Source organism: Carex rostrata, chromosome 25, assembly GCF_964058835.1.
Source record: "Carex rostrata chromosome 25, lpCarRost1.2, whole genome shotgun sequence".
Lineage (NCBI taxonomy): Eukaryota > Viridiplantae > Streptophyta > Magnoliopsida > Poales > Cyperaceae > Carex > Carex rostrata.
The window spans coordinates 1,279,178-1,304,679 of NC_135942.1; the positions used below are offsets into that span (position 1 = coordinate 1,279,178).

Sequence of the window (25,502 nt, forward strand, 5' to 3'; positions counted from 1 at the left end):
GGAGGAATAGAGAGACTAGCATCAACACATGAGCGAAATATAACAACAAAACCCAACAAGAGAGAGGGAGAGATATATATAACCCAATAAAGCACAGCATAGAGACAAAGGAGCGGGTCAAAGGCGTCAGAGCGCCTGACAGCCATGCAACTAGAGTCATCGCACCCACGAGGCAAAGGACGAGCGTAGGTGAGAAACCGACGCGACAGGAAGCGACCCAACAAAAAACCCTAGACGGGTTTCTTTGTCGCAGCGCCAAAAGATAGAAAGAGGGGTTCAAAGAGGCGGGGTCCCAAGGACAGAGAGAGAAGGAGAAAAGAGGGAGGGGTTTAATAACCCCCTTTTCATCAAGATTCGTGTTAAAGGGTTTGGATCAAGAGTTCACAAATCTTAGAACTTCTAATTTCATTATTATTTGTTTGTAAGGCTCGTAATGCCGTATAGAATTCAAATCAGGATTTAAAAATATTATTATAAATTTGTACGAGTATTCTGAGTATTTATTTATAATTTTTAAAATTCAAATAGGTTGATTTTTAAATCTTGTACCTATATATGTTTATATATTATCTATTATTATTATTTATATATATATAGATGGGCTACGGTGAGTTGCGAAGTAAAACGTGTTTCTACTTCACGCCGTATTTTTATTTTGAAAGTCCAAACGATCGATCTGAACCGTTAGATGTTTAATCTGTATTGAAATGTGCTTGGAGACCAAATTTTACATTTTTTGGAATTTTTTTACTATTTATTAAGCATTTTTTAAAATTGCTGTTTTGTTGTGAACAGTAAAAAACAATAAAATTTTCTGGACCATCAGATCAGCCACATTCAAAATTGCTTAATAAATAGTAAAAAAAATTCCAAAAAATGTAAAATTTGGTCTCCAAGCACATTTCAATATGGAGAACAAGATGAACGGTTTAGATCTATATTTTGAACTTTAAAATCACAAAATATAAGCATGAAGTAAAATATGTCTCAAAAATCTCTCGTAAGGTTGATGGATTTCAACGGTTTAGATTCATCATTTTAATCTAATTAATATGATACGTTTGCATGAGTGTGTATCAATGCAAATATTACAAACTTCATAGGATGCAGAAAATACCAATAATATCCTTGGAAATAATGACCCATGGAAATAATCATGTGAGGCTCATGTTTATTAATCTTACAAATAATTAGATGGGACCACGTTAGTTAGCCTTGCAGAAAATACCAATAATATCCTTGGAAATAATGACCCATGGAAACAATCATGTGAGGCTCATGTTTATTAATCTTACAAATAATTAGATGGGACCACGTTAGTTAGCCTTGCAGAAAATACCAATAATATCCTTGGAAATAATGACCCATGGAAATAATCATGTGAGGCTCATGTTTATTAATCTTACAAATAATTAGATGGGACCACGTTAGTTAGCCTTGCATATTCAGATGGGGCCCACACTTGATATCCCTGTAAATACTCCTGATGGGTGCTAATTCTTTGAAAATATTTTCACACGCAGTCTCATGGAAAACGTCAGAGAAAGTATTTTCAAGGATAAGTTCATGGACAAGTCAGAGACTTAGTATATTTCCAACGAGCATGGTAGCAACGGTAGTATTTGCATGGTAGGCGTATAGAAATGATTTTTTTTTCCTGGCCTGTTGCAAGGGTAAGTTTATGAAAAAAAACTCATTTTTTGCCAATGAAATAAATCCGAATTCTAGTAGTGAGAGGTCAGTGCAAATATAACATGTGTTTGATGTTATTTGCGAACACAGTAAATACTGAGAATTATTTGCAACTAATCGTTATACTAATGATTCAGCCATTTTTTAATTTAAGCCTCCATTGAGGTATTAAAAATACACTTGGTTGAGCAACTAAACACAAGAAAAAAAAACAAATAATTGAGATTTGAATAGAGCTACATGGATGCTGGCATAGAAGAACAATATTTATCAGTACAATTACTTGGTGAGCAAACACTGACTGGAAAATAGAAAATTGGACTCACAGAATAAGGAAATTACTTGTCACTTATCTCCCCAAAATAGATAAAGATGCAATAAGAACTATTATCACATTTCAAATTGTTTTATTCATGGTACAACAGAAAGTAGAAATTATGTATGCAAATTTATACTTAAAATTAACAACTAAAATAGATTTTCTATTTTCCAAAGAACTGAAAATAGAAAATTTACAACTTTTTTATTTATGCTTAAAATTTATAAGGTCTTGCCTCCAGAATCAGATCCAATTTTCTATGTACTGTAAGCCCGCTAATTTCAGACATATCAAACGGCTTCCCTTTTGTCCCATTAGGCAGATCCCAGTCAAAGTGGTACAATAAGCTGGCAAGAACGAAACTGACGGTTGCCATAGCGAAGCTGATTCCCGGGCAAGCTCTTCTTCCTGTTCCAAATGGAATCAATCCAAAATGCTGGCCATTGTAATCAACATTACTTCCTAAGAATCTCTCTGGCATGAACTCATCTGCTCTCTCCCAGGTGTTTGGGTCCCGCCCAATTGCCCATGCATTGATGATGAATCGGGTCTTTGCAGGAATACGATAACCTAATAAGTTAATATCTTTAGTCGACTCCCTTTGGACGAGTAAGGGAGCTGGAGGGTGCAATCTAAAGGACTCTTTGATAGCAGCATTTAGGTATGTCATTTTTTCTATTGTTTCTTCAGTCAACCTTCCATTCGCGCCGATCACACTTCTTATTTCATCTTGAACATTTTTCATTTCCTTTGGGTTCTTCATTAGTTCAGTCATTGTCCAATCAAGTGTTGTAGACCCTGTATCTGTGCCAGCTAAAAACATATCCTGCCAGAATTGAACCATCTCAAAATTTTAGTTGAGAATGGATTATCATGTTTCTTTTTCTTACCGTCATGACTAAAAATGGTACAATATATTTAAGGTATTACTTTCAGAGTTCAAATAAAAAAAATTCATAAAGAATGACGATTGATACTAAAAGAATTAATCAAGATATATGGTCTTACAATCGACAAATTCTTAATTGTGCCAATGGGGAAAATCCATGACCTACCCAGGACTAATCTATCTCATTACTTCAATTAATAGGGTGTTTTGTATATGGTGCCCATGGGTTGTATATATTAATTAAAATTAAGGTGTGGAAATTAAGCAAGTTAGCATCAGTAAACAAGACGAGCCTGATACTGTGAGTTAATCTATACTTAAGGAGAAATGAATTATATCTCATTACTTCACTCGATTTTGATAGCAATAAGTGGTATAATATTGCTGTAAAAGAGAGAACATATACCAGAATGATAGCTTTAATATTATTCCTGCTCAGGGAGATTCCAATCTCTTCATAATTCTCTTGAACATTCAGCAAAACATCAACCAAATTGCTTCCTTCCATCCGATCGCCATCCTTGCCATCTCTGAAATCATCTCCTTTTGCTTTCATATTCTCGTCTATTGTGTTTTCAAGAAAACTGTCTAGCCCTTCAGCAGTCTTTCTCATCCGCTTCTTCGATCCTAGTAACCAATCTAACCAAGCCAAACATGGCACATTCTCTCCAACTAGAGTCGTCCCGAGATGCGCACTGAGTTGCTTTAGAAGGCCGTGGGTTTTATCCCACCCCTTGTCTGAAAACTTATGTCCGAGTGTTGCTCTGTATAAAGTTTGAGTTAATTTAAAATTTGATTCATTACAAAGTTATTATAACTCGGCTGTTAAAAATTTAAATTGTTTAATCAAAGATTATATGTCTTTTGCAGGGTTCTAAATAGCCACTTATTGGTGCGCAATAGTTTTTTCAGACCAGAAAACTATAGTGCTATGAACCGTTTTTCTTTTATCATAATTCTAAATAGGTATAGCTATCCAATAACTTTTTCGGATTTTAAAAACAATGACGCAATAATTGCTATTTAGAACCTTGATCTTTTGAAGCGATCCAAATTTTCTGCACATGCTATTTAATATAACACATCTATATTTGTTTTGTTATTTGAACAATATTTTTTTTAAATATTAAATATATGTACTGTACAAAATGAATTTACGCTAGAATTATCTTTTTGGATTATTGAAAAAGTACAGTTTACCTTGAAATTATGTCATAGGTAAGTTTATCGAGCATTTGACTCAAGTTAACAACAGAACCGCATCCGCTGCCGTTAGAAGAAATCAATCGAATTTTGTCAATCAGCAACGACACTTCCTGTTGGCGTATAAACCCAAACGATTGAACTCTTTTGTTGCTGAGAAGATTCAACACACATATACGACGTGCCTGACGCCAATATTCCCCGTAAGGCGAAAATGCAACATCACTAGAGCCATACATCAGAATATCCGCCCCAGCCAAGTGTGGCCGGCTCGAAAGTGCCATGTCATGCAAACGAACCGACTTTTCAACGGCATCAGCAGAGGAGAGAACGACAGTGGGCACGCTGCCGAGATGAAGATACATAATGGGGCCATAACGAGAGGAGAGATTGTGCAAGGAGCGGTGCGGGAGGTTGCCAATGCGGTGTAGGTGCCCGAGCAGGGGTAACCATGGTGGGGATGGGGGGAGGCTGTGATTAGGGTTTGAAGGTCTTGCTTGAGTGTAGATGAGGAGAAGTATGGGGATGGCTAGAACGAGAAGGTAATGAGTGATTGACAGAGAAGAAAATTCATGGAGATACTGGGACAATGCAGATAACAGGGTAGTCATAGCTTCTTAGGTATTTTGGATTCTGAGATTTTGGTCTGATTTTATAGTGCAAGTGTGTGTAAGGTTTTTGTGGAAACAAGAGATATTTGATCTGTCTGATCTGAAAGTTTCGATAGTGACACTGACACAAGTTTAATTAGTTTTGTGTGCGATATATGAACAAGTTGCGTAATGGACTTCTTGTGTTCACCAATTTGGATATAGAGACCCGTGTAAAATTCTCTCATTTCTCTCACTTTATATGTATATCAACATTGGCTTAAATATGCAGGAGATTAATGTGCATTTGTCCGAGAAATTCGTCATATTCACAATGTGCATCTGTATATCTGTATATATATATAGAGTACGGTTCATATATTTTTATTTGTTGTGCATTAATCATATATATTTTTTATTTTTTTTATTTTCTGATAATAAAAATTCTAAAATTTAAATGTTAAAATAAAATTATTAAGTCTGATCTATATTATTTTCTTTACATGAACATAAGAAATTATCATCTTTATACTTTTGATTTTATATGAATTAATAATTTAAAAAATCAATATTAAAAAATTATTGATGTGTGTATTTTTTGTAAGCTCGGAATAATAATGTAAAACAATATAGATCATATATGTTTCATTGTATGCAAAATGCTTACGGTTTTCTTTTCTGCATGATGATAGAAGAAATTCAAGTTGTATATTTTTCAAGCAAATAATTAACTTTTAAAGTTTTAATTTATAATAATAAAAGTATAAATATTCAGAGATTATTGGTATTTGTCCTATTATAGCTAGTATTTTCCGCGTCACTTCTTTATTATTGGTCACCAATTTAACAATTCAGAGATTTATGAGCCCAAATACAATCAAGCTGAGCGAACTTCGGACAGGATTGGGTTGAGTTCGGTTTGGACATCCTATTCAAATTCCTGAACCGGGCTGGGTCTCAACCGAAGGCCCGCCCATTAGTACGCGAGTGAATATATAGGCCCACTTCTCTGATCCAAATAGTTTCTGCCCCTGAATAGACCATCTGCTCTGATCCAAATGAGTTGGCAATGAGACTTCAATTATTCGTTTTTTCCATTAGAGAATTTAGACAGCAGAACTTTTTTTTTTTTAAAGCTTGATTTGATACTAAAATAATCTCACAATATAAAAAGTTTGCATGTAAACGCATCACTTATAAAGTAAATTAGTTTGAACGGTTTGAATTAGTCGTTTGAAATCTATTCAATCAATTTTGAAGTTAATATCTAAACTAACTTGATACATTTAGATATGAGACCCGACTTTAATGGTATTGGAATTTAATACATTTAGAAACGGAGCATTGGTTAAATGGTCTAAATAATTGAATATATCTTGTATATCAAATTTAGTATGATTGAAAAATCAATTAATTAATCATAAAATAATTTGGAATAATAATTTAAATTTATCGGTAGTTGGCTGATGACAAATAATTTTAATAAGACATAACATATCAATAAGAAAACTTTCATTTCTGAAAGTATTGTCACCTTTTGTCATTATGAATACATATAACTCGTAGAGTAATAGAAAGCTACGGCCTACGGAGAGTACTGTATGGTGGGGAATCCTATTATCTCCAAGCCAAATGCGGTAAACATTCATTGACAAAACATGAAATGCATTTATTATCAAGAGATTTTAGTGAAAAAGGGAAGACACGGAATTAAACAGTGGCAACAGCTATCATCGATACAACACTCAATCTTAGCGATCCGATTTAAATCCAATGCACCAATAAATCTGAACAACTCACATCGCGTACTGTTGTTATATACTTTTAACTATCTATGTTTGGATGTGAAGTTAAAATAGCTAGAATAGTAGACTAATTCCATCTTTTTAGAATAACACTAGTTCAACATTTTTATAGAAATAAGGAATAACAAGCTATTTTAAGTTTAATTTTAACTATAACTTTTGCTAGCTAACCAAATGTGAATATATAACAAATTGAAAATAACCTTAATCCTAATTGTTTTTGCTATTCCAGCTATTCTCATTTCATCCCAAACATTAGTGGTTGATCTATATACATACAAACCAATAAAAAAATTAAAGAATAGACGGTAAGGTAAAAGACCACCCTCTCGTTATTAGTTAAGAAGAAAAAGTACCAACATGTTCTATAATAAAATACATGAACAAAATTTACGATACAAGCAGCGTCTTATGTGATCATTTGAATACTACTTAACATACCTAGGAAGCTCAATATTAACATACAAATAAAGTTCCAATCAAGCAAATAAAAATGGTGCAACAAAAAAAAATTTACAAATTCCATCCTAACATTGATATATTATATTCACAACCCATACATTGACTTTCTGTGCACAAGACGCCTCTTCTACCTAAATAAACAAATTAATCAACTGATAATTTTACTATGCTTCTATAATCATGAAAGGAATTTATACTATCATGCCAGGATATATTCGGTTCTTATCAATTTTCGTAGGACCCACAAAGCATCATGGGCGCTAAATCCCGGAGATATTTTATACCGAGAATCTAGTATTTTGTACCATTTTTGTTCCATCCATGATCATCTAATGTTAGATATGACCCAAAAAAAAATTACTTACATACGTTTATGATTACATCAAAATTATACGCCTGAGCTCATCATATATAGTCGTCGACAAATGAACAGTGTAGTCAATTTGGTACAGTATTGTAAATCCAGAGAAGCAAAAACTGTAAGCACCCATATAGGCATAGCAACATATATATATAGAAGCAGAAATTCTGAAATATTATAGAAGCAAAAAGGTTTGCCAAGATGAAAAGGTTGTGCTGAAATGGAAGAAGATTTCGCCACAGGAAGATTTCAGAGTTGATGTCACAAGTAATCCCAGTATCCTGTGATGCCTTAGAGCTGCTATATTTGTGCTTAATTTGTAATATAAGTTATCTATGATTATTTGAAATTTATTTTCTGGACATTTTTATGAGTTGTATATTCTGTTTCATCAAATGTTCGAACAAAATATCATTCTTCTAAAATTAGTTACAAACATATGTCAAATAAAATTAAATCATGGATGAGGGAAGTTCAAATGCCTCCAATATATATGTCTCCATTATTAGTGCTAAAATAACTTAAATGTCAATATAAAACCTCCAATTAGGATTTTGTTTTGATTAGATCGATTTGGATAAACTTTGGATGGTGATTTTTCAGCTTATTAATTCATATAAAATCAAAATTGAAAAATAATATTTTTTTACGCTTCGAGTAGTGAAAAAAATATTGATCACATCTAATAGTTTTGTTTTATCAAATAAATTTTAGAATTGTTGTTAATCAAATAAATTTTAGAATTGTTGTTATTAAAAAATAGAAGCATAGTGGATAAACAAAAGATTAGGTATTTCAACACTTTTTATTATGGCCTGATATCCATCAATTTTATTATCAGATATCACCAGACCGGTCATCAACACAACATGACTGGAACATGAATCAAGTGCTATTGTGAAACTTTTACACAATTATAGCAAAAATTATAATTATTTTCTTGTTAATATATATATCATTATGGTCACCATAATTTGTTATTATAGTTGATTCACGGTCATGCGATATAGTCGTCTTTGCTAATCAAATGAGATATCTTACTAAGGTAATACATAGTATTTTATCATGACAAATTGTGATGTAATTTTACACCAATTATGTCAAACAGTACGTCAGAGATAGCTGGCAATTGCAAAGCATTATAGATTTATTCATGCTATTCTTGTGTAACTAAAATGATGGGATACATGAGATATATAAGAGGATAAGTTATATTGGCAACAAAATTGGTTTTAAGTGAAGTTAACTAAAACAAAAGCTAAATAACTTTTCTAAACTCGATAAAAAAAAGTTTTATTGTTAGTCCATTAATCAAAAGCTAATTAACATAGCCGTCAACATTTAAATGACTAAATTAATAAATTGTTGCAGTGATATTTTACATGATACGTACCAGCATCATATCATATTAATTTTATCAAGCACACAGTGAATGAGAAGATCATATCAAGTTAATGATAGTTTGAATAATGATGTTCACATAAAATAAGAGAGCATGCATTATGCATTGTGGCTAGATTATATATGTTTGTGACACAAAAGTGTTGATTAATTATTCATTTCAAAAGTATAGCATTGCATAATTAGATGTTTGGAAGTTTTCGAAGTATTTACTTTTAAGTAAACATTTTTTTATATACAAATAAAAACTATCTACCATATTGAAAGTTTATCTATATTGTTAGAAATTATTTGTTGTTTTGTATAAATGAAGCATAATTTATATTAATTTTTTATTTATTTCAGATTTGATATTGGAGAAAATTGATACTTATGTTTAGAAGATAAACTAAATTGAAAATAGTTGATATATTTAGTTATGCGAGCCAGTATCTTGTATATCAAATTTACTATACTTGTAAAGTCAATTAATTAATTATCAAATGCTTTGAATAATAAATTGATTTTATCGGTACTTGATACACATCATATCTATGATTTTATAATTACATCATACAAAATGAGCTTTAGGCTTTATTGGGAGAGGTAAATTGTAGAGACCATTTTCAACCTTGACTTGTAAAAGGGTCTCCATAGTGTGGCGGTTCTTTAGAAGACAAACATTAAAGTAAAACTCAATAAAAATTGTATTGTCTTGCAAAAGTTTGGATAGGCTCAAAAGGTTTTTAGCAAAGAAAGGCACAAATAGAACATCATGCAAAGAGATTGTATAATTCGAAAAATGTAGATAAGAGGAGCCAATTTGGCTAATATGCATACCTGCATCATTCCCAATTTGAAGCTTATCGATGCCCTCATATGGCAAGAAAGATGTGAGGTTGTTCAAGTCGTTGGTGACGTGATAAGTGGCTCTTAAATTGAGATACCATTCGGATCCCAAAGAGAAAGAATCAATTTGAGCATTATTGGCTTGAAATGGGGCAGGTTGGGTAAAATGGGCCTGATAAGTGTGCTGGACCTGTTCCGGATAATTGATCAAATCTGTGCGATACCAACAAATTCTGGCCTGATGACCCTTTTAGAAGCAGATCTGACAAACAGAATTGCTGTCTGGATTCGACCCTGTAGAAGGAGAGAGATAAGAATTTTTATAATACATTATTTGATACACATCATATCTATGATTTTATTTCTTATTTAAATTTAATATTTTGCCAATCGTTATGATTTTCACTTAAATCTGAATGTCAATGTATCCCTTCCCACGGAATTAGAGGTGGCAATGAGTTGGGCTCAGTTTGTTTAGCAATCGAGTGAGTTGAATTAAACTAGAATTAGAGGTTCGAGTTGAAATTTTGTGAGTTGAACCGAGCTAGCTCACTAAACTTAGATGGATTTTGTTTTATGAAGAAAATAAATTATATAAATTTTTTAAAACGAGCTAAACTGGGCAGCTAGCTCGTTAATAGCTCAGTCAAGCAATGAACGAGCTGGCGAGCTGACTCACTAAGCTTAGAGTGGACTTTATTTTATGAAAAAAAAAAAATTTAACTTTTTAGAACGAGCTAGATTGAAGTACTAACGAGCTAGTTTGTTAATAGCTCAGTTCAACAATAAACAAACTGTTAACAAGATAAATCACAATCTAACCACGAGCTAGGAACTTTTTTTTATCACCCATACACAGAATACAAGTTATATTATACCTGTTAAATACTAATTTGTCAACTTGTACCTTTTAAACTACCTTGAACAAAAAAGACAGATTTCATAATCCACTATACATATCAGTGTTTTAAAATGCGGCCGCATATGCGTATGCGGTCGGCAGCCGCGCTCAGAACGGCCATGCAGTCATCCCATGCGGTTTTGAGCATGCGGCCGCATATGCGGTCCGAATATGCGGCCATGCGGAATAAAAAAATGCATATGCGGATTAAAAATGCGGTCATGTGGTCCGAATATGCGGCCATGCAGTCCTCCCATGCGGATCAGCAGCCACCGTTGGATCGGTAATTTTCAAAGTGGCTTAATAAATAGTAAAAAAATTCAGAAAAATGTAAAATTTGGTCTCCAAGCACATATTAATATGGAGAACAAGATGAACGGTTCGGATCGACGTTTTGAATTTTAAAATTTTAAATTTGGACCGTATGCATACGAATGCACATTAGTCACACACACTCTCTCTCTCTCTCTATATATATATATATATACATGAATTTTTATTTTAAAATCCGCATATATAAATCCGCATGAAAATCCGCATATGCGTCCGCATACCGCATATGCGGTATGCAGTGGCCTTCCGCATGCATGAACAAAACCACATTTTAAAACACTGATACATATAATGTGAACAACAAATATTGCATTTCTGAAAGTATTGTCACTTTTAGTCATTATGAATTCATATACAGTCTGATCTCCTAGTCATAAACTCATAATCCACTACGGCGAGTTATGTATTTATTGGCGGGAATCTCTGATCTCCTGGTCAAATGCTGTATATATTCTGTATTCATTGAAGAAACATTAAACGCTTTTATTATCAAGAGTTATTCATTAAAAAAAGGCAGACAAGGAATTAAACAGAGTGGCAACAGCTATCATCGTTACATCATCAACACTCAATCTTAGCGGTCCGATTTAAAACAAACCCGCCGTATCTATTATGACGTTTTAGAACAATATTTTATTTTTGAGATCTGAAACAGATTCAAGTCGAACAATTCAGATCGCTTGCTGTTGTTATATACTTTTTAACTATGAAATTAAACATAAGCTTTTGTTCAACAAATCAAAACGCAGCATTGTACCTGTAGTGGTTGATTTACCGAATTTTTTATTAATAGAAATAAACTAAATTAAATATTTAAAAAGAACAATGATTTTAATTTTTCTCGAAAACTAGGTAGATCGGGCCTTTATAACCCGTCCCACCGGACGGGATTATATAACCCGTCCCGGTTAATTAAAGGCTTAACCAAAATTAAAGGCTTAACCAATATCACGGAAAAAAAAAAAAACAATTGTCGGCCGGGTTTAAGCATCCCGTCCCACCCCGAAAAAAAAAAAAAAAATTTCGCAGGCCGGGTTGAAGAATCCCGTCCCACCCCGTAAAAAAAAAAAAAATTTCGCAGGCCGGGTTGAAGAATCCCGTCCCAACCCGTAAAAAAAAAAAAAATTTCCTGGACGGGTCCCGTCCACTAATTAACGCCCCGCTGAGCATCTATTTCTCATTCTCCGCGTAGTTCTTCTTCTCCACGCAGAAAGCAGAAGCGAATGTCAGAAGCGAATGTCAGAGACAGAAAGAAGTTGTTAATTGCAAAATCAAATTTCAAACAGGTAACTCAATTATATTTTATGTTATATTATTCAGTAATTTTTATAAAATAATTTAATTAATATTAGTTTTTATTAACATAATAATAATAGTAATATGTAATTTATTCATTATGGTGTAGGTTATGTAATTTTTATTTAATAGTATCACTAAAATGTTATCAAACTTAATTTGTTTTTACGTAACTATTGAACTTTATGTTTATTCAATTAAATGATTTTGTTATTTTCTGATATGTCATTTAGTAACTCTTGTAGAATAATTTAATTAATATTAGTTATTATTATAATAATAATAATAATAATAATAATAATAATAATAATATGTGATTTATTTATTATTGTGCAGGTTAATTTATAAAAATAATTAATCATGTTGATGTTGAGGATTTATTTTGGTGGTGAAATACGACAGGGTCGTAAAGGAGTAGAGTATAGTATTAGTCCTCAATTTTCATTGAGTGTGACTGATGAACACGGTTGGTATGATGTGAAAGGTGAAATTTATCGCCAACTTGGATATTCCGAGAATGAGTATAACCTAAAAGCACATGCACGGGTTAATGTGGGTACAACAACCCGACGTTATTATGAGAAAATTGAAATCGTGTGCGATCAGAGTTGGAGAGGTATTTATATCCAAAGTATGCGTGCCCAAACCCAGTATACTTTTCTTGATTTATACATTGAGTTGGTTCCAATCATCGGTGAAATACAACCGCAGTTATTTGTTAATAGTATGGTACCAGAACCAAATTCAGAACCTCGACAGACCCAACATAGTGATAACTATGCGGGTCCCAATTTCTTTGAACCTTATCAGACACAACAAACACCGAGGCAAGACCCTCAACAGACCCAATATAGTGATAACTATGCGGGTCCCAGTTTCTTCGAACCCTATCCAACACAACAAACACCGAGGCGAGACCTTTATCTACATCCTTATCCCAATATGAACGAGTTGTCACCGTCTGTTCAGACAGAATACAGTAATCAGAATAGCCCATGGATCGATCCACCGGAGGCAGCTGATCCTAATGCTGATTTTGATGATGTGCCGCAAAGTGATGATGAAGAGGACGCTGACTCATGTGAGGATGACGCTGACTGGGATAATGAAGCTGATTCAGAAGGGGATGTCCGAGATGATACGTCAACACAATCACACCAAACACCACGCGTTCAGGCTGAACATTTTCCCATAAGTGACCACGGTGTAAGTCACCCTGTGGCAAGCTTTAATGACACCTCAGCATTTCAACCCGCAGATGTCAACTTCTTTAGTAGGCCGAATCATGTTCATGATACACTTGCTGTAGGTAATGAGTTCTCTTCAAAAGAGGCCCTACAATTGAAAATAAATAGTTATCACATCAAAAAGAATATTGAAGTAAAAATTACGGGGAGCAATAGAACTAGCATGGTAGTCAATTGCAAGGACACGAGGTGTACGTGGCGTTTGTATGCTAAGTCTGGATTATTTTCATCTAAGTGGGAAATTAGAACAATTTCAGGACCACATACATGCCATGCTGATGCTTCTCGTACCGATCATGCACAATTAACTGCAAAAATTGTCGCCGATGTTATACGAGAAGATATTAGGGAGAATGTTGCCTTAACCATTAAAAGCGTTAAAGGGCTAGTCCGTAAAAAATACAAGGGAATCATTCCCAAATATAACAAGTTGTGGCGTGGTCGAGAGCTGGCAATCGCACAACTATTCGGTAGTTGGGAAAAATCTTACGACCTTCTCACTCCATTGTTGGAAGCAATTAAAAAAGACAATCCAGGAACAAAATTCGGAGTTGCGCACGAACCCACAGATGATCCAACAGAAAGGTTGTTTAAGGCAGCTGCGTGGGCTTACGGTCCGTGCATTGCTGCAGTGCCTCATCTCAGGCCAATCATTAGTATTGATGCATGCTTCCTTTCTGGTAGGTATCAAGGGAGATTGCTGATAGCGTGCGGTTACGATGCTGAGAACCAGTTGCTTCCTCTGGCTTTTGCATTAGTCGGGGAAGAGAGTTTCCAGACATGGGGATGGTTCATGAGGTGGTTTCGTCTGGAGGTAATTGGTAATAAGTTCATGTGCGTTGTTTCTGATCGGCACATGGGAATCAAGAAAGTATTCACCGACAGATACGGTGGTTGGTACGAGGATGGTGGCGAGTGCGTTCACAGATTGTGCTCACAACACATTGCCGAGAATTTGATGAAAAAAGTACACAATAGAAAACTTTGTGACCTATTTAAAATACTTGTGAACAAAAAGAAGCCACGGAGGTTTGAGGAGTTCTTCGAAATATTACGAAAGAAAAATCCAGATGCAGTTGCGTACTTAAATAATGTCGGTAAATATCAAGATACCAATCATAATGAGATCCCTAAACCATGGAAGGTGTATCAATGTATGGACAACGGCGCTCGTTGGGGAATTATGACTACTAACGGATCTGAATCGTTGAATAATGTATTCAAATTTAGCCGGAGACTGCCAGTCGTTGCACTGGTGGAAGACACATATTACAAGTGTCTCGCGTGGTTTAGGGATAGAGAAGAGAAAGCAATGGCTCGCTTAGCTAGTCAACAAATTTGGTCAGAGCGAGTTGAAAAGTTATTGGCTAAAAGAATAAAAAAGTGTATGAACATGAATTCCATGCCACTCGGTGTGCACGGTGAACACGAAGTCAAGGTGAATGATGAGAGGGTCGTGTACAAAGAACGAGATGGAAATTTTACTTATAAAAAAGAAACTTTCCGGTATAAGGTCATCATAAGCGATGGAAACATAGCACAATGTGCATGTCTCAAACCACAGCTTACCGGTATACCGTGTGCTCATGTACTTGCCGTGTGTCGAGAACGGAGATACAACCACAATATATTCGTGAATCATTTGTATTCCGCAAAGACACTTGCCGAAACTTGGAGTGGCCAATTTCACGGCTATGCCAACCAATGTGAATGGCCTCGCTATGATGGTCTAACTATTGTTCCGGATAATAACAAAATCAAGAAGGGTAGGAGAAAGCACGCTCGTATAGTCATGACGATGGATGAAATGCAAGGGAGGAGAGTGGGACACCAAGCTAGACGTTCGACGTCCGACAGACGTGCAGCAGGTTAGTTGCATTATTTTTGTGTCATTCTCATTTGAGATGTATGTACATAATATATTAATGACCTTGTTGTTGTGTTATTTGTTTAGAGGCTTCCTTCAATAGGAATCAGGGACAACAAGCTAGACATTCTGTGTCTGACATATATACAGCAGGTTTCTTAATATTTTAATATTGATTAATTTTTTTTCCTTATCCAAAAATTGTGTATTCTAATTAATGCTTTTAAATCAGGAACATCTTCTGGTTACAGTCGAAGATGAAGTCGTATGTTCGAGACTCTTTGTAAGTAGTTCATTTTTGTTATTCGGTTTGTCAGGGATGTGATTATGTTTGTAGCTCATTTTAAGTTTGTCGTGAAGTTTTTTAATTCTGAGTAGTTGGACTTTGGAGATTAATTTCCGTCAATTGGCTACACCAAAGTTCATGTTCTTTACATGAAAATCTTCCTTGAGTCATGACTTGTATGCATGTAAAACAGTTTTATTAAACTCAATTCAGAACTATATGAAACAGGCATTTTTGTACAGGGAATTCTGCTGGTAAATAGCTGTTGTTACCATGCTGGTAGCTAACTTCAGAATTTAATTGCAAGAGTTCTGCTGATCCAAATTTTATGTTCTTTATATGAAAATTCTCAGGAAAGAGTCTTCTATGTTCTGGTAAAATTTCGTGAATTTTGGAGTTACCTAGCTGTATCAGACAGGGGTTGAACACAGGGGCATAGCTGGTAAATCTGACAGAAAATTCAGCATTTTATATTTTTAAGAGATGAACTTTGGAGATCCGTATCTTTCTGTAGAAAAATCCAAATAACATGAACTTTATATCAATTTTATGTGTTTTTAAATTATCTATCCAATGGTGAGGTCCATTTTACATTCGGCCTATGCAGTGAATTTGGCCCAAGCATCTTCAATTTTATATATTTTTCTTAACTAGGAACCGTGAGCTTCCTTTTCATTTTTAGGATTTAGATAGATGTATCCATTTCAAATCACAATGGACACATTCAAATCACAATGGACACATTCATACGAAATAAGAGCAAAGTGAAAACATTCTCAAGAAACATAAGCTAAAATAAGTAACAGTCCATTTAACTAACAATCCATTTAACTAACAGTCCATTTAAATACATTCTGGCGTAACACAAACTAACAATCTATTTAAGTAATAGTTCATTTAAATACCTAATCGAAAGTGAACAAATCTGGTGCTCGACGGTTGCGCTCGGGGTATCTTCGTTCTTGTATGTCCGCTTTCTTACGCCTAACGTAAACATTATTGTACGATGGAAAAAAGGCATTCACTGCTTGTGTACGTGGCGTAACGACCGGACTAGGTCCTATGTTGTCTTGTGCACCAGTAACATCTAACGGGGCCAGCTCGATATGATCCGAATCCTACAACATTCACTTTAGCATTTAGTAAACATAATCGACTCTTATTTAAATAAAAATTAAAATTTGAAAATTATTACCTGATAGACCAAACTAGGTCCTGTGTGACCCGTGTATTGCGCATCCGGAGGATAGGCCTGATCGTATGTCTGGTCCCAACTGACATGCGCATTCATACCCTGAAATAACTATGTTACTATTTGTATCAAACACAATAAACGATTATTTAAAATTTATTTCAAGAGAGTTAAAATTACCTGATAAACCTGACTAGGTCCTGTGTTGTCTTGTGTGAACGTGATAGGAACTTCTGATTCCTATAATAATTAATTTAGTACTTAATAAACCGTATCAACGATCATTAAAATTAAACATTATAAGTGATGAAATTTATACCTGATGGACCTGACTAGGTCCTGCTTGATGATCTTCGGAATATGCCGAGCTACACAACAACTCTGAGAAGAATTGCCCATCTGTGTTTCCTTGTGCAGCCGTGCCATGATCCTCATCTCCCTATAAATATTACTTTTCTTAATAAACATAATCGACAACCAATTAAAGTATTCTTTTTTATACTTACCAGTTCAACATGACTAGGTTCGGGTTGAAAGCTTGCAAGATATTCATTTAACCCATCATTTGTTTCTATCCATCTCTCATGATAGTTGGGATCTAAATCTTGTGGCAAGTCAGGGATGTGTTCTGGATTATCACCGTCTGAGATGTCATCGATATTGTCTGGAAGATCGGCCGCCCTCAACATACTTTGCAATTTAGCATCCATACCGTTGTCTCTGAGAAGGCCACAACTTGCTTTCAGAAAAAATTTTCCTATTTTCTTGAGTGTCCTCGATTTCGTCAATCCCACAGCTGCTGATATTATCTTTATCCCTCGTAATGTCTACAAAATAAAAAAAGTGATAAGTCCATTGAAAGAATAATAACATCTCATTAATATTTTTAACTTATAAAACTTACATCACGTGTAGATTTCGGGGCACCGGGAATGTACCCTACTTCGCCAATCTCGTCTCTGTATTCTGGAATGGGATCATCAAGACCCTCTATGCACCGCTTTCCTAAGAAAATATTGAACATGCCATTTTCCTGGAACCAACTTCCATATCCCAATATGTCGTAATGACTCCAATACCCGGTTGGAACAACCAAGTGGTCTCCTGGATTAGATGCTTCATTTACGTAATTCTGGTGCACATTAGACCAATTTACTACGCCCACATTGGAACTGTGAACAAATTTATGTAACCGGCGTACCTCATCCTCGGGGAGCGGCAGTGGTGGCGGGAGCGGCTGTGCATACCCAAATTGTCTCATCACACGATCTGGATAATAATGCTCAATTATCCAAAAGTGCACAAGTGGCACACGAGCTAGCCATACACCTCTTTCATCATTAACTCGTGATGGCAGCTTACACGGTATTTGATTTAACAATGCGTTGTAGGGCTCCCAATTTACCATGTAATCTTCGAGCTTCTGCAGTTCGTTGCGGAAGTAACTAACTCCACTCCGATTGTGACCTTGGCGATAATCATGGAGACAACACCACTTATCTCCGAATGCTGGACACTCTTGCTCATTTGGATTGGACCAATTTGGACTCCAATCATTTAAGGGACGAGGACGGCCGGTCGGTAAACGAGACCAACACCAATGTTGTAGAAGCACAACTGGCCCTGACATAAGCTTTGTTTTACGCTGAACCGCAACACAAAGGCTTCTGTAGAGATAAGCCAGAACAGCCCCACCCCAGTTGTACTGTACCGGAGAATCAAGATCTTGTAGAAATTGCAAATACATTGCCGGAACCGAATCTCCCGACGAATCAGCAAAAAACATAGACCCGAACAAATCGAGTACATACGCCCTTGTGTACTGGCGTATCTGCTCCTCTGTTGGCATTGCAGCAAATCGAATACGCAACTCCTTCAAACTTATAGCATACCCAGATTGCGCACGAACCTCTTGCGTGTCGTTTGGTCTCGATCTCTTTTTCTTTTTAAGCACCGCACTTGCGGTCCCATTTCCAAGAAGTTGATCCACTAAGATAGACCAAGTACGGTCTGAAGCACCTGTCACTGGTAACCCTACGATCGGCAGCGCCCAGAGACAAGAAACATCCTGTAGCGTAATTGTCATCTCTCCCACGGGAAGATGAAAACTGTGAGTCTCTGGTCTCCATCGCTCCACGAGACCAGCGAGGAGTGCTGGATCAATTTTTATGTGAGCCATTTGAGAAACCTGATACAAACCGAGTCTAAGCAAGAATGGTTTGCAAAGGTCGTTGTACTTAATCCCAGTCCAGATACCTCGAGGGTCCACTCCTACATTTCTGTAATCCTGTCAATGTTATACAATTTAATTAAAGTAAAATATTGTAATTCAAATAGTTATATCATTCTATAAAAAAAACAAAATTATATGATTCATGGAGTAACTTACATCATCATGGATTCGTGAGACTTTATGTTGGTCATGCGGCATCCATAATAAATTGCTAAACTTATTTGCTGACCATGTCGATTCAAAACCAAAATTATCATGTGTGGCTGCAGCATGTGAAGGACCACCCGGATCTTGAATGCTTGACATTTTGCATGCATGATATTTTAAAAAAATGAATAACAATCTAAATCCTAATTCAGTTCGGTCTAATAAACTGAAATAACCGAACCGATCCAATAAAGCTAAATAACCGAACCTATCCAATAAAGCGAAATAACCGAACCGTTTAAACCGAGCCATTTAAACCAAACCGTTTCAACCGAACTGTTTGAACACTCCTAATCAACACTCTCAATTCTATGCTATGAACTAATTTAAACTAAATTAATTTACACCATATCAAATGAGTTTAAAAATAAATCACGACTGCTTGACATTCTGCATGCATGATATTTTAAAAAAATGAATAACAATATAAACCCTAATTTAGTTCGGTCCAATAAACCGAAATAATCGAACCAATCCAATAAAACGAAATAACCGAACCGTTTAAACTGAGCCGTTTAAACCGAACCGTTTAAACTGAGCCGTTTAAACCGAACCGTTTAAACTGAGCCGTTTAAACCGAACTGTTTAAACTGAGCCGTTTAAACCGAACCATTTAAACTGAGCCGTTTAAACCGAACCGTTTAAACACCCCTAATCAACACTCTCAATTCTATGCTATAAACTAATTTAAACTAAATTAATTTATATCATATCAAATGAGTTTAAAAATAAATCACGACTGCTTGACATTCTGCATGCATGATATTTTTAAAAAATGAATAACAATCTAAATTCTAATTCAGTTCGGTCCAATAAACTGAAATAACCGAACCGATTCAATAAAGTGAAATAACCGAACCGTTTAAACCGAGCCGTTTAAACCAAACCGTTTAAACCGAACCGTTTAAACACCCCTAATCAACACTCTCAATTCTATGCTATAAACTAATTTAAACTAAATTAATTTATACCATATCAAATGAGTTTAAAAATAAACCAATTTTTTCAAATCGTAAAACTCTAATTTATTAGTTTTTTTAAAATACAATTAACAAATTAATAAAATTTACTATAGTCAATAATTTGATAACAAATCAAATTATAAATTAGCATTAATTTGATAACAAATCAAATTATAAATTAGCATTAATTAACAGATTTTAAAAGAAAACAAACCTTCAATTAGCGATGGAAACGGAGAAATTGACGATCCGGACGGGTTGTGTCAGTCCGTCCTGCACTCTGCAGCCGGGTCCGACGTGTGAGACAGAAGAACGAAGGCGCCGCGAGACAGAAGAAGGAAGAGCGAAAGGGAAGAAAAAAAGTGGGGGGCGGGGGATAAAGCGTGTGGGACGGGGTTTCTTAACCCGTCCGACTTAATTTTTTTTTTTTTTTTTTTTGGCGCGTCTGGACGGGACGTGTTAACCCGTCCGCCCTTTTCCTTTTCTTTTTTTTTTTTTTTGTCTTTTTCTTTCCGGAAAATGATTCTAAGACCTCTAATTAACCGGGACGGGTTAATTAAACCCGTCCGGTGGGACGGGTTAATTAAACCCGTCCGGTGGGACGGGTTGTCTAATCCCGATCTGCCTAGTTTTGACAAAAATTCAAAAGTTCTGTTGTTTTTAAATATTTATTTTATTTTATTTCTATTAATAAAAAAACCGGGGTTGATTTATACACGTGCAAACCAATAAGAAAACTAAGGAACATGAGGTAAGATAAAAGACCATCTTCTCGTCAAGAAGAAAAGGTGCCAACATGTTCGGTGTTCCTTGATAAAATTATATGAACAAAATTTAGGATACAATCAGCGTCTTATGTCATTTGAATACTAAACCTAAGAAGCTCAATATTAACATACTAAGAAGGTTCCAATCAAACAAATAAAAATGGTTTCCACCAAAAAAAAAAAAACAATACACCACATAAAAAAATTTAGAAATTCCAACCTAACACTGTTATATTATATTCACAACTCATACATTGACTTTCTGTACACAAGCCGCCTCTTCTACCTCAATAAACAAATTAATCAACTAATAATTTTACTATTTTCTGTATGTACTTCTATAATCATTAAAAAAAATTATACCATCATGCCAGGATATATTCGGTTCCAATCAATTTCGCAGGACCACAAAGCATCACGGGAGATATTTTATATAGATAATCTGACATTTTCTTCCGGGCCATCCATGATCATCTAATGTTAGTTAGACCAAGAATTGTTTTTTCTAACTTACATACGTCTATGATTACATCAAAATTATACGCCTGAGCTCATCACTCTATAGTCGTCGGAAAATGAACAGTATAGTCAATTTTGGTACAGTATTACCAATCCAGAGACCCGGTACCACTAATTCGAATCACCTGAGGTAACATAATATTTATGTTTTAATCAGGACCGTCTAATGGCAATCTGTACGACTATTAAAAAGGGCCCCGTGTGTTCCACCTCGAACCGGATTGGCTCAGATCCCGATCGGACTGCCGTGATCCCAAACAGAAATATTCTGTTACCTCACAAGATACACATCCCGGTACCATAAGACTTACCTCACCGGGGAGCAATTGAGACAGAGAAATCAGTCAGAGGCTGGACCCGGTCAGCCCAACCCTTCGATTCGAGGTATATCTTTGACACCTTCGCCGCAACCCACGGCATCTCTGGCCGTGCCACGGGGTCTGCATCTACACACCGCAATGCCACCGAGATCAACCTCTCGGCTTCCTCAACCGGGTAGGAATCTCGCAACCTGGAATCCACCCATTTTCTCACCCCTTCTACCCCTTCTTCTACCGCATTATTCGCGGTGCTAATCAAAGAAGTTCGTTCATACTCTTTGGTAATTTTGTTTAACTTAAATTTCATCGGTTCTTCACCGGAGAGCAGCTCTAATAGTACTACCCCGAATGCATACACATCCGATTGTTGCGATAATCTTCCACCAGAAAGTAATTCAGGGGCCATGTAACCTCTGGTGCCTTCAATTCTTTTCCGACCTTTAGGTGACTTGCTCTCCTCCAGCTCTCCAGATAGATCGGACGATCCGAAATGACAGATCTTGGCACGTAGACCTGGATCAGTGATGATCACTGCCGAGCTCTTCATCCGGTTGTGAATTGTCCCTGTTTGAGTGTGGATGTATTCTAGACCGTCAGATAGATCAGCAGCTACTTGAATGCGCGACATCCAGGTGGAGAGTGGTGTGAAACTAGGGTTTTTAGGGTTTCTAAGGCATTCAGAAAGAGATGCACCAGAGACGAATTCATAGATGAGGTAGATGTGATCGCCACCACCAGCAATGGAGGCGCCAAGAAGTCGGGCCAAGGCGGCATGGTGAGATTTCCCCAAATTGGAGAGATGACTGGAGACGAACACAGTGGGGTCGGAATGGAGATGGAGAGGATGGCGAAACGTGCGCTGGAAAACAACAGCATCGTGATTCAAAATAGGGCAGCGCCAGGAAGTATTAGAGAGATGATTCGAGTGGAAGTTGTTGGTGGCAGTGGAGAGGTCAGAGAAGGAAACAAGGGAAGGCAAGGAGTCTCGGAGAGAGGAGAGAGTAGCGGAGAGGGAGAGGGAGGAGGAGACAGTGCCGGAGGAGGCGGTGCTGGTTCCGGTGGCGGTGGCAGGAGGAGTAGAGGAAGTAGTGAATTGGTGGTTGTATTTCAACGACGGAGTGGAGGTGGTGGTGGGGGTGGAGGGGAGAGAGCGAGAAGCGCGACGTTTGGGAGTAGACGCCATGGTGGCGGATCTGGATTTGCACATGTGAGAATGTGAGAGGATGGATTTTATAACGGGTAACCATTACATTTGAGATAGAGATGAAAGGTGGAAGTATGAGGTGTATTTTTTGGAAAATTAGGAAAGAGTGTGAACAGAGAAAAAACTTGTCTACCTTTGCTACTAATAGGAAAATAGGAATAGCCTTGCAGTTGCACTAGCAAGCGCTAAGGAAAGGAGAGGTTGGAGCGAGGAACCGTGAGGGAAGGGATGATGACTGTGATGCTGGTTGAAATGGTAATTGATTCGTTAAGTAGATCTTTTTTTATATTGACTATAGTCGCGTGGTACAGATTAATTAATTAATTGAATAGTAATCGGAACTGACGAGTAGGTTTAGCCGTTTAGGACCTTAGTTTTTGCTTCGTACAGCGGCGAGTTATAAGCAACCCTGTTTTGATTCTTTTGTTCGTGCTCTGCATAAAGTAAAATTAATCTGTAAATATATTTGCCCCCGTGTGGTGTGGGAGGTCTCTTAGACTTAGTCTCTTTTGAGTCCATTGACCATTGTGGACCCAACTTTAAGGTGACTTTATCTGTAATTAATTTTCGTTTAAGAATTGGTGTTATTTATTCCACTAACTTCTAGTATCTTTTAGCATGAATAGCACTGTATATACATTTTTGTAAGGGCCCACTTGTCAGTCTTCTCAAAATCAAAATTTCCAAATTATAAGAATTTATCCTGAAAGCTATTTTTTTAAGAGAAAAATGAAGATCAAGTTTTCAAACTTCATTAATAAGATATCAATGGTGTCATGTTTACATGTGAAATATTTCTGGCCTCATTGGTGAAACTAGAAAATTTTAATATAGATAGCAGAAAATTAAAATGTATAATGATTGAGATTTGAACTCAAGACTTTTCAACTATAAAATAAAGCTTTAATCACTATACTACAACTAAATATATTTCATTTATTAATAGTGATTAGAGTATATAAAAAGTTTTAAAACGATAAAATTCAATTAAATTTCTATACGTATAATTAAAATTTTAAAATTATAGAGGTGGCTTAGCCACCTTTCACTATGCCTGAGCCCTTGCCTACATGTGAGACCGATGGCCAAATAGAAGTGAAGTAAAAGTTTGATATATTACAAAAATTTATTACAAAATGAAATCTTCCTACTAGGTAACTTAACACCCTGTTTTGATGGAGAGTAGAGAAAGGAAGGGGGGGGGGGGGGGGGGGGGGGGGGGGAATAGAAGGGAATGGAATGGAATATAAAGGAAGAATTAACATATTTAACCTCTTCGTGTTTAGATGATTAATGAGAGAAAATAAATTTAATTTTCATTTCTATCTTATTTCTTGTTTGGTTGATTAAAATTTACAAGGTTAATGAGAAATTTGATGGTTGTTGTAGGTGTGTGATAAAAAAAAACTTATATGAGAATTATATTGGTAAGATATAGAGTTGGATATTTGTGTTATTTTTTCTAAAAATATTTGCAACAAAATTTATTTCCATCCATTACATCTCAAATTGAAAGAGAAACCGACTCTATTAATTATAATGATACAAGGTTAAATCTTTTACCTCCTATACCTTTCACCTCCGATATAATTTTATCAATCAAAATGATTCGACGAAAAGTTTTCTTTTCTTTCCATTCCCTCCTGTCCTCTACTCTCCATCCAAACAAGCTCTACTCTATCCAAACAAGGTGTAAGATTGGGTCATAAATATAATACTGATAAAATATTTCTCGAGTATTTCTGTTGTAGCCTTCAAAATTCAAATGCCTCGGATCAGTGTTGCAAAATGCGGTATGCGGAAGGTATGCGGCCGCATATGCGGACTAATATATGCGGATTTTAAAATAAGAATTCATATATAATTTGTATCATTATATGCATAATCTCACAACAAAAATAAAAATACAAACATAAATGTGAAATGGTGAATAGCTGTAGTCAACATATTAGTTATCACATGCCACAACTCACAAGTCAGTTATTACACAACTCAGTTATCACAGCATAATACATAAATTTCATAGCATACAAACATAATGCGGTTCTATGCGGCCGAATATGCGACCGAATATGCGGCCGCATATGCAGAACCGCATATTAGACCGCATATGTTTTTTCCTATGCGGTTTCCAACCACATACGCATATGCGGCCACATATGCGCCGCATAGAACCGCATTTTGCAACACTGCCTCGGATAGTCGGATTGGTTAACCAATAAGCTGGGACTTAAACTGTACCTCATAAGTCATAAGTACGCTATTTTAGTGGAAATAGTGCAATAGAATATAAGGGATAATTTGAGGCGTGGCCAATAAGAGTGACTATTCTATTTGGTAACGTAGCAAATGGAATTAGCTCGAGTCGATCAAAACAAATTCAAATATCATTCGAAATATAGGGAATTACTTAAAGTTCGTGCAAGTTCATATTAAACGAGTCAGATATAATATAACGGAGTAGGTACCTATCTGATTTGAATTCGGTCAATAGGAAGAAGAAGAATGGAAATTTGATCAGAAGACTATGAATCTATGATTGATGAAATAAAAGAGGAATGTTGGCCAGGGGCTAATCTGGATAAGGTTTTTAGCATAACATGGTCGGCTTTGTGCAG

The 25,502-nt window shown here is 35.8% G+C and overlaps 2 protein-coding genes across 4 annotated transcripts; both read right to left on the reverse strand.

Moving 5' to 3' along the window:
• Positions 1-2,117: 2,117 nt before the first annotated feature.
• On the reverse strand, positions 2,118-4,742 carry LOC144576348 (cytochrome P450 71A1-like). The gene is made up of 3 exons (XM_078326711.1): positions 4,101-4,742; positions 3,307-3,664; positions 2,118-2,837 (listed from the first exon to the last, which is right to left on the reverse strand). Exons 1-3 carry the CDS (start codon positions 4,712-4,714, stop codon positions 2,226-2,228), a joined length of 1,584 nt encoding a protein of 527 aa, XP_078182837.1. The 5' UTR covers positions 4,715-4,742; the 3' UTR covers positions 2,118-2,225.
• Positions 4,743-7,319: 2,577 nt separating this feature from the next.
• Positions 7,320-23,021, reverse strand: LOC144543708 (Protein kinase superfamily protein). 3 transcript variants are annotated; one of them, XM_078292070.1, is made up of 2 exons: positions 21,660-23,021; positions 7,320-7,437 (listed from the first exon to the last, which is right to left on the reverse strand). In XM_078292070.1, exon 1 carries the CDS (start codon positions 22,885-22,887, stop codon positions 21,673-21,675), a length of 1,215 nt encoding a protein of 404 aa, XP_078148196.1. In that variant the 5' UTR covers positions 22,888-23,021; the 3' UTR covers positions 7,320-7,437; positions 21,660-21,672. The 3 variants fall into 3 exon arrangements, with proteins under 3 accessions (XP_078148196.1, XP_078148198.1, XP_078148197.1); XM_078292072.1 differs by lacking the exon at positions 7,320-7,437 and adding an exon at positions 21,350-21,471; XM_078292071.1 differs by lacking the exon at positions 7,320-7,437 and adding an exon at positions 21,350-21,461 and having other exon boundaries at positions 21,652-23,020.
• Positions 23,022-25,502: the final 2,481 nt, after the last annotated feature.